The 16,182-nt window shown below is 37.5% G+C and overlaps 1 protein-coding gene across 9 annotated transcripts in view; it reads right to left on the bottom strand.

Moving 5' to 3' along the window:
* The window catches only part of Ppp2r5c (protein phosphatase 2 regulatory subunit B'gamma), a 138,662-nt gene that overhangs the window by 104,122 nt on the left and 18,358 nt on the right, over positions 1–16,182 (bottom strand). For 6 of the 9 annotated variants that reach the window (XR_013439307.1, XM_078050921.1, XM_078050915.1 and 3 more), the window contains exon 3: positions 13,687–13,852. The exons of 1 other annotated variant lie outside the window; for it this stretch is intronic. Coding sequence is in view for 7 of the 8 variants with exons in the window: in XM_078050921.1 (XP_077907047.1) it covers positions 13,687–13,852 (166 nt within the window). In the remaining variant the exon portion in view is untranslated. Of the gene's footprint in view, positions 1–1,045; positions 1,150–13,686; positions 13,853–16,182 lie in introns of those variants that run through there. 2 more of the 9 variants (XM_078050920.1, XM_078050916.1) reach the window with 2 other exon arrangements.

Below are 16,182 nucleotides of genomic sequence, written 5' to 3'. Positions count from 1 at the left end.
CAAAACCTCCGACTTATCACAGTGCCGGAAAAATGCCACCGTGCAGACACCCCACAGGCTCTGGGAGTATAAGCTTATGGTGCCCTCTCTCCAGATGGTATGAGAGTCTGGCAAGTTTTTGAAAATCTATCTTCTTTGATCCACTACTTCTTTACTTTGAATCCAGCTTAAGCAAACGTTCATAGATGAGAACAGGACAATAATAGATTTACATAAGAGCACTGTTTATAACAGCTGAAAATCTGGGGTACCCACACAATGAAATAATAAACAATGGTTAGAAATCACACCTGCCATTCCCACTGATGTCAGGAACAAGACAAGCATGCCCGCTCTTACCTCCACTGTGAACCACTGTACTGGAATTATCAATCAACTCAAGTGAAAGACATGCAATGTGTAAGAATCAAAGCAAAGAGGTGAAACTATCTTTTTATGCAGATGATCTAGATAGCTGGAATGTTCAAAAGAATCAACTAAGAAATATTGTAAGGAGTAAGATGATAATTCAGTAAAGAAGCATGAGGCAAAAGTAAGGGCCAACATTCAGAAATAATGACTACTATGTAGAAGACACATGTAAGAGAAAACTCCATTTCCAACAGCAGCAATAATGGACTATCTGGGTATTAATAAGAAATGTGTAAAATCCACATGTGAGAAACTATAAAATATCTAAAGGAAACAAAAATGGCTTTGGAAAATAAACACGGCATAGTCCTAAAACAGAAGGCAAACACGTTAAGATGCAAACCATTCCTTGGACACTTTATAATTTAATAGGATTCCAACAAAAATGCCAACAGCTCTTTCTACAGTGAGATGAGCCAATTTGAAGTTCCAACTGTAATGACAGTAGAATCACTGTTGGATTGTTTTAGTAGACTATATAGCCAAAATTACATTGATGATGTTAGCAAGATTTTCAGTATAAGATAGAGATAAAACTATGAAAATCCAAGGAAAAAAGTGAAAATACTATTATATAATAATGAAATTGAATTAAAGATATCAAATTAAATGCATAATTTAAAAATAATTATACTCAGGCTGGGGATGTGGCTCAAGCGGTAGCGCGCTCGCCTGGCATGCATGCGGCCCAGGTTCGATCCTCAGCACCATATACAAAGATGTTGTGTCCGCCGAGAACTAAAAAATAAATATTAAAATTCATTCTCTCTCTCTCTCTAATAAATAAATAAATAAATTAAATAAAAATAATTATACTCTAGCTCCCTCCACTGAAAACAATTAAAAGAAATCTCAGTCCTATAGTAATGAGTACTTTTGCTATCCAGATTCTGGTCTCTTACAGCATTTCTCACTGAAAGGAACCAGGGCTATTGAGAACTGGCTGATTCCAGGTTTGGGGCAGGAAAGGTGCAAAATGAGCCTGTAGCAAATCTCACTGCTGAAAACCAAGAAATCAAAAATACATGATCTAAAAAATACATAGGAGTTAGCCTAAAGGACACCAAGGTCGAAATTATGCATTTGAACACAGGAAGAATAATGATTTTAGATTAAAACACTAAAATAAAAGACAATACATTAGAATCCACAATAATATTCACAGAAAAGAAGTCAGAAAAAAGCGTAAGTTATCACCATTTCAGGGAAACCGGTAACTCAAAGGAATTATGTTGATCCTGTTTTTCTATCATGAATCATATTTCAGGATAACTAACTATCCAGTTGGTATGAAAAATAATCATTTCCAAAAGAATGCCAAATTAACTTGTAAAATTGTAGATCCAGGAAAGGTTTATCAACAGCTTTTTAAAAGATTAATGTGGTTGACGGGGAATAAACATCGGCTGGGTGTCAGGATATACCTCACAGATTATTACTAGTGGTTTTGAATTGCAAAGGGAAGCATTTAACTGTATATGGAGAGAGCAATCTGTCCTTGCTCCCATGTGTTAGTGAAGTTGAGCCTCACTTCTTAGGCAACCAGAGATTACGTGTCTCCCACAAGGAGGACACCATCTGCTGAGTTATGCGGCATCAACCCTGTTGTAGTCTAGCCAAGAGAGGTTTCCATTTACAGCATCTATAGGGTATACCTGGGCAGAACAACTGGCCTGGCTAACTTAATAAGTCACTGTTGTGGTTTAGATTGGTAAGACTCTGGCAAAGGTGTCCCCAGATGTCTACTAAAATGATAACAAATCCCTGTTGAAAACCCTGACTCTAGGTTTCAAATATTTGAATACAAGACCAGTATATAACAACACCAGAGATGATGATGATGATGATCAGGAACACAAGCAAACAAGACATTTATGCACAAAATGTGACAGAAACTGCAGACACTGGTCTTATGATGCAGGCTGTGAATAGTGATGCTTACTGTAAAGTTGCACGGAATGTACAAAAGAATAGGAAGAGCCTTAAAAATGACACTGCAGATTTTAAAAAGAACCAAATAGAATTTTCAGACATGAAAAAGTATTTCTGAAGTTAAAAGGTCAACAAATGGGTCAAACACATAAAGACAAACCTGAAAATTCTCAATCAGGTAGAAATTGAGAACAATGATTTAGAAACTTTGGTAGCAATTTAGCAGTAATTGTATGTCTGCTGACTATAATAATAAAAAATTATGGGAGCATTTTATATTTCATTTTTGCAATTATTTATTTTTATTGTACTTTACGATAAAATAAAGGACTGATATCCAAGATACATAAAGAACTCTTATAATAATAACAAAATCAACTTAAAAACATACAAGAGGATTTGAACATACATTTCATTAAAAATGATGAACAAACAGCCAATAGGCCCATGAAAAGATGCCATTTTCAATCACTAGGGAAATACAAATGAAAACCACCACACACCCACAGAAAGGCTACAGTCCAGTGGCTAGGCTATATCAAGCAAATGAAGGGGACACATGGGAACTGTGATCAATCAATGGTGGGACCTCTTTGAAAAATAATATGGCAGTTTCTTAAAAAGCTAGACAGAAACTTACCACATAAGCCAGCAATTCAATTCATAGATACTGACACAAAATAAATGAAAATTCATGTTTACACAAAGACTTATAACAGCAGTATCATTCATACTAGCTTAAAAAAACCAACCCACATGCCCATTAATTGGTCAGTGGACAAACAAAAAGTGGCAGTATTCATAATAACAAAAGAAACAAACTACTCAACAGGGATGAGCCTCCAAAACCTTTATCAAGCAAGACATACAAGATCATGTACTGTGCCAACCAAGAATACTACACCCAGCAAAGCTACCTGTTGTGGTTTAGATGTGAGGTGTACTCCGAAAGCTCATGTCAGACATTTCAAGAACACTTAGAGGTGAAGTGACTGGGCTGGGATTTTTAACCTCATCAGTGCATTAATCCCCTGGTAGCGATAAATTGGGTGGTAACTGCAGGTAGGTAGGGTGTGGTTGGAGGAAGTGGGTCATTAGGGCATCCTTTAGGGTATATATTTTTTCCTTGGGTAGAGAAGTCTCTTTCTCTCTGTTTCCTGGTGCCATGTTCCCTGCTGCTTTCTTCAGCCACACGCTTCTGCCATGATATCTGCCTCATCCCAGGCAGAGCAATGGAGCTGCCTTCTATGGACTGAGACCTCTGAAATCAAGAGCCCCAAAATAACCTTTTTCTCCTCTAAAATTGTTCTTGTCAGGTCTTTTGGTCACAGTGATGAAAAACGTGCCTAAAACACTATCCTTCATAAATAAAGAACTGAAGTCTTTCCCAGAGAAGCAAAACTGGAGGAAACTTATTACCAGTATCCAGCATTAAAAGGAACACGTAAGGGACTCTTATATGAATAAGCAAATAGATGATCATGAATAAATGCAAAAGTAGAAAACTTATCAGTAGAGCAGACATAGAGAAGAGAAAAAGAATCAAACATCAGTACAGAAAACTATCAAACCACAAAGATAAACAATAAGAGAAGAATATAGGAACAAATAATAGGCAAAACATAAAGACAAAAATTAATAGAATGAAAGGAATATGTTATTAACAATTAATAATAATCCTGAATGTAAAAAGACCAAATCCTACAGTTAACAGATTGGCTGAATGGATTTAAAAAAAAATAAGACTCAACTAACTATATGCTGCCTATAAGAAACTTACTTTGGGATCACAGATCCCAAAGGGATCGACTCAACAAGAGGATATAACAATTGCAAATATCTATGTCCCCAACAGCAGAGCACCCAAATATACAAAGCAAATATTATATCTGAAGGAAATATTGGAGGATGCAAATGGACCTAAAAGATATTTACAGAACATTTCATCCAACAGCTGCAGAATACAAATCTTTCTTAATCAACACATGGTACTTATTCTCTAGGACAGACCATATGTCACTCCCAAACTAAGTCCTAACAATTTCAAAAAACACTCAAAACTATATATCATGTGTCTTCTCTGGCTACAATGGAGTAAAACTAGAAATCAATCAGAGGAATTTTAGATATCACACAAATGCGTGGAAATTAAACAACATGCTCCTGAACAAGTAATGGACCTAGTAGGAAATCAAAATGGAAATAAAAAAAAATTTTCTTGACAAAAATGAAAATGGGAGCACAACATACCCAAACCTACAGGATACGCAAACACAGTACTAAAAGGGAAGTTTATAGCAATAAGTGCCTCCATTAAAAAAAATTCAAATAAACAACCTAATGATGCAGCTCAAGAAACTAGAAAAGCAAGAACAAATCAAACCGAAAATTAGTAGAAGAATATAAATAATAAAATCAGAGAAGTAACAAACAAAACTGAGACTAAAAGAACCAAAAATATCAGTTAAGACAAAAAACTGAAAGTTTGAAAAGAAACAAAATCAACACACCTTTACCTAGACTCAGAAAAAAGAAGAGTCAAACAAATAGAATCAGAGATGAAAAAGGAGACACTACATCTGATATTTCAGAAATAAAACCACAAACACATAATTGGGAACTATTATAAAAAACTGCAGGCCAAGAAATTGGAAAACTGAAGAAAAAGATACATTTCTGAACCCATATGACCTATTAAAACTGAACCATGAAGAAACAAAAACCTAAATGCACCAATAATAAGTAACAGGAATGAATCTAGAATAAAAAAACTCTAAACAAAGAAAAGCCTTTGCTGATGAATATTATCAAACTTTTAAAGAACTAACATCAATTCTTCTCAAACCATTCCAAAAAAATTTAAAAGGAAAAAACCCTTCCAAATTCATTACCTTGATGCCAAAATCTGATAAGGAAAAAAAATCTGACAAGGCCATAACTGAAAAAAAGAAAACTATAGGCCAATATCCCTGATGAAAAAAAGATGCAGAACTTCTCAACAAAATATTAGTGAATTGAATCTATTAACACATCAAAAAGATTATATACCATGACCAAGTAGGATTTATCCTAGGGAGGCAAGACTGGTCGACGCATTTTTGGTTCTCTTGATGTAACATATCACATCAAGAGAATAAAGGATAAAACCCATATGATCGCCTCAATACACTCACAAAAAAGCATTTGATGAAATTAACATTCTTTCATGAGAAGAAAAAAAAACTCTATATATTAGGTATAGAAGAAATATGCCTTGATAAAATAAAGGCTGTATATATTGAATAGGGAAAAGCTGAAAGCATTTCCTCTAAGATCCTGAACAAGACAAGCATGTCCACTTTTATCACTCTTATTCAATATAATACTAGAAATCCTAGGCAGAGCAATTAAGCAAGAAAAGAAAGAAGGACATCCAAATTGGAAAGGAAAAAAATCAAATTATCTCCGCTTGCAGACAACATGATCTTATATGGAAAGAAACCTAAAGACTCCACCAAGAAACTATTAAAATTGATTTTAAAAATTCAGTAAAATTTCAGGACACAAAATCAATATAAAACTATCAGATTTTTTTCTACACATTAACAACAAACCTATTGAAAAATAAATCAAGAAAGAAATCCCATTCATAATAGACACAAAAATTAAAATATTTATGAATAAAATAAACAGGTAAGCAAAAGATCTCTACAATAAAAATTATACAACACTGATGAAAAAAAAACAACTGAAGAGGACACACATAAGTGGAAAGATAGCCCGTGTAATTTAATTTACAAAGTCAATGTAATTCCTATCAAAGTACCAGTGACATTCTTCACAGAAATAGAAAAACAGTTCATAAAGTCTATATGGAATCACGAAAGACCCCAAATAGACAAAGCAACCTTGGAGTAAAAAGAATTAAGCTGGAGGCATTATGATACATGACTTCAAAATAAACTACACAAAACTATAATGACCCAAACAGCATGGTAAATAGTATAAAAACTACACCTAGATAAAGGGAACAGATCCACACATCTACAGCCATTGATTTTTGACAGAGGTGCTGAAATACAATGGAGAAAGAACAGTGTGTTCAATAAATGGTGCTGGGACAGATGGATGCATGCAGAAACCTAAAGACTCCACCAAGAAACTATTATCCTCCCCCAAAGGATAATGAAAGTAGACCCTTATCTCTCACAATATATAAAAAAAAAACTCAAAATGGATCAAAGACCTAAATGATTTTAAAAATTATTTTGATTTTAAAAATTCAGTAAAGTTTCAGGACTCAATATAAAAATATCAGATTTTTTTCTACACAATAACAATAACAACAAACCTATTGAAAAATAAATCAAGAAAGAAATCCCATTATCTAAAATTATCTGAAACTTAAAAAAAAAACAACAACAGGGAAAACACTTCAAGACATTGGTATGGGCAAAGATGTTTTGGATAAGACCCCCAAAGGATAAGCAATAAAAACAAAAATAGACAAACGGGACTATATCATACTAAGAAGCTTCTGTTCAACAAAGGAAACCATCCAAGGAGACAGCTTACAGAAGGGGAGAAATTATCTGCAAATTATTCTTCTGACAAGAATACCCAAAATATATAAAGAATGCAACAGCAAGAAATTACTCCTAATAATTTAATTTTAAACTGGGCAGATGATCTGAATAGGCATTTCTCAAAAGAAAATATCCAAACACAATGTGTAAGTGAAAAATGCTCAATATCCCTAATAACCAGGAGATATGAATTCAAACTATGAGGTATCTCTTCATTCCAATTAGAATTGCTATTATCAAAACACAAGAAATAACAACTGCTGATGAGGATGTGGAGTAACAGGGGCTCTTACTCACTTTTGATGGGAATGTAAATTAGTACAACTATTATGGAGAATCCTTAATAAACTAAAAATAGATCTACCAAAATGATCCAGAAATCCCACTTCTGGGTATATGCAAAGGAAATTAAATCAGTATGTTGAAGAGACCTCCACACTCCTATGTTTATTGTGGCAATGTTTGCAATAGCAAAGATGTAGAGTCAACCAAAATATCTATCAAGAATGAATGGATAAAGAAAATGTGGAGTATATATACAATGGAATATTACTGAGCTATAAATAGAATAAAATCCTGTAATATATGGCAACATGAATGTAATTTGAAGACATTGTACTAATACAATGAACACATCAGTGAGAAAAACAAATGCATTATGTGAAATAAATGAAATAAATCAGTCAAAAAAAACAAATGCATTATGTTGTCACTAATATGTGGAAGCTAAAAATGCTGATTCAGAAAAACTGAGAATAGAATTGTAGTTACTAGAGGCTGAGAAGGATAAGGGTTGGGGGACGACGAGAGGCTAGAAAATGGATGCCAAAATAAAATCAGGTTTGAGGAATAAGTTCTAGTCTTCCAGAGCATAGTAGAGGTATTAATTTATATCAAGAAAACTAGAAGAGAGAAGTCAGAAGGTTACTAACACATAACTTTACAAGAAAAAGACCACATCTTGTACAATCTCAAATCTAGAGACAGAAAGCACAGAAATGGTCACCTGCAGCGGGGGCTGGGAGTGGGTGCTGATGGCAAATGAGCACATGAGGTAAGATGGAAATGTTCTAGAAATGGAGTGCAGTAATGGATGCACAACGCTATCCATGGAGTAAGACAACTTTCCCATTCACAATAGGTATGCAAATTATGCCTCAATAAAATTCTAATAAAATCTGTGACTTGAAAAGTTAAAAAACAAAATCATGAGATAGAGCTAAAGTTATTCTCAGAGGAATATATGGCTTTAAATTCCTTCATTATTAAAAACCAGCTAAAGATAAGTGAATTTGACTAAATAAATAATAAGGATAATTAAAGATAAAAGTAGAGATGAATAATACTGAACACAAACAAAATAGTCAAAAGGATAAATGAACTCCTAAAGTGAAATAATAACCACAGAGGTGGAAGAGATTAAAATATTCATTAAGCTGGGTATGGATGGAAGGCTGAGGAAGGAGGATCCCAAGTTTGAGGCCAGCCTCTTCAAATTAGAGACCCTGTCTCAAAATGGAATAATAAAGAGGTGGGGATATAGCTCAGTGATAGAGCTATAGAGTCCAGCAGGCATGAAGCCCTAGACTCTATCCCCAGGACCACAAAAGGATTTGTTAAGCAGTACCATGTACTAGTTCCCATGTGACCCACTATAAAAGGAAGCTACGGATTATTACAGAGAAAAGCACTCAGCCCAGATGGGTCCTATAGCAACCTTCTAACTTTATTTCATGAAGACAATTTTATTATTTCTGAAGTCGATGCATCGATCCTTGCCATGAGATGGCGGTATGAGGAGCTGGGTAGAAACCATCTGTGGACCACCTTCAGGAAAGATCAGAATGCCAGCATCAATGCACCTAAATTCGATAAGCTATGATTGTACCAAAAAGGAAGAACACTATATGTTAGCTTCAAGCAGTAAATATTGTTTTTTTCCCATTTTTTTATTGGTGCACTATATGTGTACTAATAGTGGGATTCGTTGTTACACGTATTCATATGTGCACACAATATAATAATATATAATTATGCTAAAAAGTATTTTTTTAATATTTTAATAAATTTTAATATTTATTTTTTAGTTCTCGGCAGACACAACATCTTTGTTGGTATGTGATGCTGAAGATCGAACCCGGGCCGCACACATGCCAGGCAAGCGTGCTACCGCTTGAGCCATATCCCCAGCCCCTAAAAAAGTATTTTTAATGCCTGAACATCCAAAGTAATAGATCTATTGGACCTTCGTCACATGACTAATCACTTAATGGAAATACATCTTATTTTTGCAGATCACTGTAATAAACAAAGTTTTAAGTTTACTTTTTTCAAGTATGCTGCAATACTTTTTCAAGTATTCTAGAAGCAAGGGAAATAACTACTTGAATAAAATAACTACTTGTAACTGAAAATATACATCTAAGGTGTCCTAACTCCTTGTCTTTTGAATTCTTGATCCTTAAACTGGAGCATCTCTATCAACTTTGGTTGTCTTTTGTTTCTCCTCAATTTTGTGTTTGAAAGTCAAGGGAGGGGCTGGGCTTGTGGTTCAGTGGTAAAGCGCTCCCTTAGTACACATGAGACACTGGGTTTGATCCTCAGCACCATATTATACATACATACATACATGCACACACACACACACAAACATACATATATATATTTTAAAGCAAGGGAAATAATTCAGTAAATAAACTTCTTCATCAAAGCTTTAAGAAACTGCACACACTATTCTACTGCAGTAGTGTGCTGTCAATCCTACAAATTTATAAACTCAAGATTTACATCTCCTGTGAATTCTGCTAGGACTTTATTCTCAAAGGAAAACACACACCCAGTATCTCTTATTCCCAAGTTGTTTCCACTTTAATTGTCCCAACACTGTAGCATAGTCACTCAAACCTGTGTTATTTCTTACATCTATACGCTGTAACTGTTAGCGGTTTTATCACCTCTTTGACAGTGACAGAGTCACTACAATTAGATTTAACATGGATTAACCAACTCTTAAGACAAAAATTTGGCTATTTTGCCTTCACCAGGTTGCCATTTTCCCAAAGTAGTGTTGTAAAAATTCAAGGAACTCATAAAACAATATGAGAGAAAAAATATATACAATTGGGCCAATTATCACTCCCCTGCACTTACTCCCCCCCCCCCTCCCCGTCATTTTATTCTATTCATCTCTCTTGGATTGTCATGAAATCTCCTCCCCTACCGTTCTTCCCTCTTTAGCTTCCACCGAGAGAAAACTTGCCACCCCTGATCTTCTGAGTTTGGCTTATTTCACTCAACATAATGTTCTCAAGTTCCATCCATTTTCCTGAAATTTACATAATTTCATTTTTCTTTATGGCTGAATAAAACTCCATTGTGTTTATACATCACATTTTCTTTATCCAATCATTTGCTGATGGACACCTGGGCTGCTTCCATACTTTGGCTACTGTGAATGGTGCTGCTTTAAACAAGGGTAATGCATGTACCACTGTAGTGTGACAACTTAATTCTTCAGGATAAATACCGAGGAGTAGTATAGCTGGGTCATATGGTGGTTCCACGCCTACTCTTTTCAGGAACCTCCATACTGATTTCCATTGTGGTTGAACTAATTTGCAATCCCACCAAAAGTGTGAAAATGTTATTTTTCTTTATATCTTCTCCAGCATTTATTATAAAATCAAAGATTAAGAAAATTAAGTAAATGGAATCAGGCAATATATGAAAACAATAATATGCTGAAGCATATTATTGAGATTTATTCCAACAAAGATCATGCAAAACCAGAAAGATCTATCAACACAGCAATCATAATATTGCATTAACATCTTGCAGAGAAAAAAAATCACACAGCATTTAATCTGGTTCCGTAATAGCACGTGCACTGGAACAGCATCACCTGGCTTGCACAGCCAGCCAGGGCCATGCTGGTGCACATCCTGGACACCAGCCACCCAGTGAAGATCATTTCTCAGAACCAAGAGCCACTTTCAAATTGTATGCGGCAATCCTGAAGCTATTCATCAAAATGGGAGAAACAGGATGCCTGCTATCTCCTACTACCTGGGCTTAACTGGTCCTGGTCAGTGTTAAGATAAAATTAGAATACATCCAACCACCCACCCACTCGTGCTCACCTGTACTGGTATAAATGCTAGAAAAGAGCAAGGAGTGCTGACACACTGTGATCCCAGCTATTTGGGAGGCTAGGGCAAGAGGATTGTAACTTTGCAGCCAGCCTGGGTAACTCAGTGAGATACTCTCAGAACAAAACAAAATAGAGGACTGGGGATGTAGCTTAATGGCAGAGCACTTGCTTAGCATGTGAAAGGCCCTGCAAGAAATTCTCAGTACTGGGGCAGGGAGGGAAAGGGAACAGAGATAAAAGACCTGATTAGTTACCTTTGACAGGGCTCTAAGAGCTAAATAAGCAGATTCTAGTAAAGACTTACTTAAATTAATAAGAAAATTTGGTATGGTGATGGCAAAAGAAAACATTTAAAAACCAATTGTTTTTAGGAATTTAACGAGAATCAAAATAAATCAAAATGACAAAAATAAATCCAGTCACAAGAGTGACAAAAATTACAAAGTATTTAAAAATAAATTTAATGAAAAGGTGAAGGCTTATAAGAAGCCCAAAACATAGCAGAAAATAAGACCCACAAAAATGGGTCTTCTTCCAGAAGGAGAAAGTTATAAAAAAATACTATTCTTATCCAAATTAACAGAGAACTTTAAGATAATGCCAATAAATTCTGATGTTTTCTGAACCAGACAGAATTACTGATGTTCTAGAATACCAGAGAAAGAATTATCAAACAAGCTCAGTGAGGTTTTTTTTGGGGGGGGAGGGGGCGGGTACTGGGGATTGAACTCAGGAACACTCAACCACTGAGCCACATCCCCAGCTCTATTTTGTATTTTATTTAGAGACAGCATTCAACTGAGTTGCTTAGTACATCACTTTGCTGAGGCTGGCTTTGAACTTGTGATCCTCCTGTCTCAGCCTTCCGAGCTGCTGGGATTACAGCTGCTTCCTGTGAGGTCTTGATCAGTGTGAAATGCTCCTAGACATGGATAGACCATGTAGAGTTTACACTTTTGCACAACAATGAAAATTTAGGTGTCAGTGGAAGAATACTGTGTGACAGGTATAATCAGAAAAGAAAGAAATGGGGGTTGAAAGCAGCAGAGAGAGGCAGAGTGATGGCTGGAAAAAGAGGCATGTACACAGACTCCCTGGAAGATGTGAAGGAAGACCAGAAGAACACTCAAGCCTACACTGGTGCCTGCCCAGGCTCCGATCTGTGTGTGAAAGGGGCACATCACAGACCCAGTGTGACAGCTGGGATAGGACTGGGGCAGGGCTTGGTGCTTGAAGGGTCAGTAATAGTTATGCCCAGCCTTTTCATCCCAGACATCCAAGTCATTCTGACCCTGGGCCTTCTGAGAGCATTGAAGGGAGGAGTATCATGCACACATCCCTTCTTTTTGCTAAGTCACCACTGTTGAGTGCCAGAGAGCAGGGGTTTCGATTTGTTTAATGCTGCACCCCCAGGATCTAGAACAGGCCTGCTTCCCTTAGTGTCCAGCTGAATGGGAACAAGTAGCACCAGAAAGGCATGGACTGTTTGGGAGGGGGAAGAATCATCAAAAATGATGTAGTGACCTTATTATCAAATCACAAAGCTAAAGTGAATAAGCCAAATACAGGCTCTGCAGAATGCAGTGAGTGGAGAACCTGGATTTCCAGCAAGCAAATGATAGGAAATTCATGCATAAATCTTCCATCCCTCCATCTATCCATCCAACCACCTACCCACTTCCATCCCTCCAACTATCCATCCAATCACCCACCCACTCATGTGCTCACCTGTCCATGTACCCATTTCCCCTCAATCCCTGAACATTTGCATGGAGCTCCTGCTCTGCCTCATGGTGTGAAGGTGCTAGGAATACAGTTATAAAGGAGACAACCTTCCAGCCCAATGAAGATTAACTGTAAAAGGTCCAGTAATAGATAATAGAATTTAAGATACGAAAAACACCCAGTGTTTTTTTTTTTAATTTAATGTACCAGCTTTTATATTGGCAAATATAAAGGTTTTCAGAGGTTCACATTTTTTCTTTAGGGTCCTTACCCCATTTCCTTGATAAGATTTTCAAAATCTCAACCTCAAAATCTGAAAGAAACTTTTAGGAATTGCACTTTCAAATGGACAGAGGCAGCTGTGCCATTTGGGGGAAAATTTCAAGTGAATTGCAATTTCCCCTGACTGATCCCATGAGCAGCCCTGGTTGGAGGTGATCTCCAAATGATTCATAACAAAGCAAGTCCATGGAGTACCACAGCTACTTCTTCATTTCTTTAATACTAGAAGAATGAAGAGGTTCTACTGTAACTTTTACAACTACTCTACTTGTAGAAACTCCTTTCTGAACTGCTACAGTTCAAAGACTAATAAAAGAATAATTTGCAAGAAAAATTGGCTAGCCTACTTGAAACTGCTATGAAAAGATGTGAAACTTTTCCTCTTAGTGCAGAATACTTATAATACATTAGTTATTGGATTGGTATCTTAACAGCTGTGAAACTTAAAATGTTAGTTGAGTAAATAAATTAATGGCATTCCATTTAAGTAAAAAACTCAAGTGAGATGATGATGCCGAGAAATATAAACACAGTGAAGGAATAAGAAGCAGCAACTATCAAAACATTATTTCTTCCCCAAGTACTGAAACATTTAATTTTTAAAAGACAAATAAAAATTACCTTTTAAAGATGGTAGTTTTTGCAGTTCTCTATTATTGCTGGCACTAAACCGTGAAGAATTCTGCCGTTTGTCTTTTTTCACAATGGGCTGAGGGGCTGGTACCTTTATTTTAGAAGATGTTGAAGACTGGACAGCCACAAGGCTGTTCTTCCTGCTGGAAATCTGCTTTCCAAATAAAAACAGAACATGTAAAACAGCTGTGCTTATGGGACAAAAGAAATATAGAAAAAATAAAAAACCCTCAAGTCTTACTCTGGGACAATGTTCTCTGCTCTGCTGCAGGTGATTCCCTGGAGCTGCTGGAGGGGAAGGCTCACATCCCACCTCCAGTAATGCTGGACTTCAGAGGCTCACAAGATACCTCACTCCTTTCTCTCTCTCCTTCCTTCCTCCTTTTCTTTCTCTTTGTGTCTCTTTTTTTAAAAACAGTACTGGGCATGAAACCCATGGGTATTCTACCACTGAGCTACACCCCCAGCTGTTTTCTAAACTTTCTATTTTGAGACAGGGTCTCAGAAAGAATTTGAAATCCTCCTGCCCCAGCCTCCTGAGTAGCTGGGATCACAGGCCTGCACCACCATTTCAGGCTCCAGGAGGGAGGCAGGTGGTTCAGACAAGAGGAGGCAGAGGGTTGGAAGGGCAATGGAAGGTGGAAGCAGAAGTCAGAGTCAGAGACAGCTGAAGACCAAAGAGGCACCACAAGCCCCTATACAGGCGGCCTCTAGAACCTGGAAAGGTCCAGAAGGCAGGTCTTCCTCTGAAGTCTTCAGAAGCAGCAGAGCCATGCCCATCCCCCTTTCAGACTTTGGATCTCCAAAACTGTAAGATGCTAAGATTTGTGCTCCCATAAGCCATTTTGTTCATGGCCATGTGTAACAGAAGCAACAGGAAGTGAACTCAGTCTAGCACCTCCTAAGAGAATAGGTTTCCCTGCTGGCCCCCTCACTAGGCTGCAGAAAGGCACTCCCTTGGAACCTAGAACTTTTCTTCCTCCTGGCTTTTCTCCTGTGTGCCTATCTCTAGGCTCCTACTCTCTCACTTATCTCCAGATGGCATCACAACTGTAAGAGCCATCCCACTCACGAGGCTGGCCTGTAACATACCAGTGAAATACTGGGGCAGAGTAGAGGAGAGTCAGAGGGAACATGCAGCAGAGCCACCAGGGACCTTGTCGTCCACAAAGGCCTAAAAGGATGTGCTCTCCACTGTGACCCCGTGGAGATCATCTGGGCCTTGGGTCCCCATCAGGAGGGCTCTCTGGGCAATGACAGCTGGGATAGTTTGTTGCCACCATCACCCAGCAGTTCGTTGCCTGTAGGATTGACACAACATATCCTCTGTGCCCCATCTGTCTGCCCAAAGCAGTGGAGCTCACTTCTGCCCAGATGCACTTTGCAAAGGCCATGAGGCTCTGACCTAGAGCCAACAACCACCCAATCCATTCCCCAGCTGTACAGGGCCTAAGGGAGCAGGAATGTAACTGAGCCCTGAACAAACCTGTTCTCATTTTTTAAAATATTTTATTTTTTTGTTATAGTTGGACATAATACCTAATTTTTATTAATTTACTTTTATGTGGTGCGGAGGATCAAACCCAGGGTCTCACACATGCTAGGCAAGCACTCTATCACTGAATCACAACCTCAACCCCGAATCTGTTCTTATTTTTGAAAAAAAAATTTCACTAAGCAGTAAGAGGCACTTTATTTTTCAATAATTTACCTAAGAAAAATTGAAAAGAGTTTTCCAAGATGAGACTGCCCAAAAAACAGCAGACAGAATTCTGAACTGGGAGTTCAGGCCTAGGTTACCTTCTTTCACACAGCCTGTCTCCTGGTCAAAATGTACTTTCTTGGCTTTGATCTTGACATCTGCTATGGTGTGAATATAGTTTATGTTCCCCTCAAAGGTTCATATCATGGAACTTGGTCTCCAAGATGGTGTTGCCGGGAGGTGCTGTGGATCTTTAAAAGGCAGGGCCTACTGGGAGGCCCATGCATCACTGGGAGTGTGTCCTTAGGAGTGACTGTGGGACACTAATCTCTCTCTGCTCTGGATCTGAAATAGGACTGCTGGCCCGGATACACTCCCACCATTAACATCTGCCCTTTGGTCCTCACCAGAACCGAGCTGAGGGCTGGGGATGTGGCTCAAGCGGCAGCACGCTCGCCTGGCATGCGTGCGGCCCGGGTTCGATCCTCAGCATAACATACAAACAAAGATGTTGTGTCTGCCAAAAAAACCTGAAAAATAAATATCAAAAGTTCTCTCTGTCTCTCCTCTCTCTCTAAAAAAAAAAAAAAAAAAAAAAAAAAGAACCGAGCTGATGCAGGTGCTATGCCTTTGAGCCTCCAAGTCTAAGAGCAAATTAAACCTCTTTTTCTTTGTAAAGATCCTATATCTTGCATTTCATTATAGTGATGAAGGCCAACTAATACACCGTCTATCATTCTTTCTGTCAGATTATGAAAGAATACATATACCGTTCTTAAAAA

This window comes from Ictidomys tridecemlineatus, chromosome 5 (genome assembly GCF_052094955.1).
Source record: "Ictidomys tridecemlineatus isolate mIctTri1 chromosome 5, mIctTri1.hap1, whole genome shotgun sequence".
Taxonomy (NCBI): domain Eukaryota; kingdom Metazoa; phylum Chordata; class Mammalia; order Rodentia; family Sciuridae; genus Ictidomys; species Ictidomys tridecemlineatus.
The sequence above is the reverse complement of the archived record's forward strand: the minus strand, read 5'-3'. Positions and strand labels throughout refer to the sequence as shown.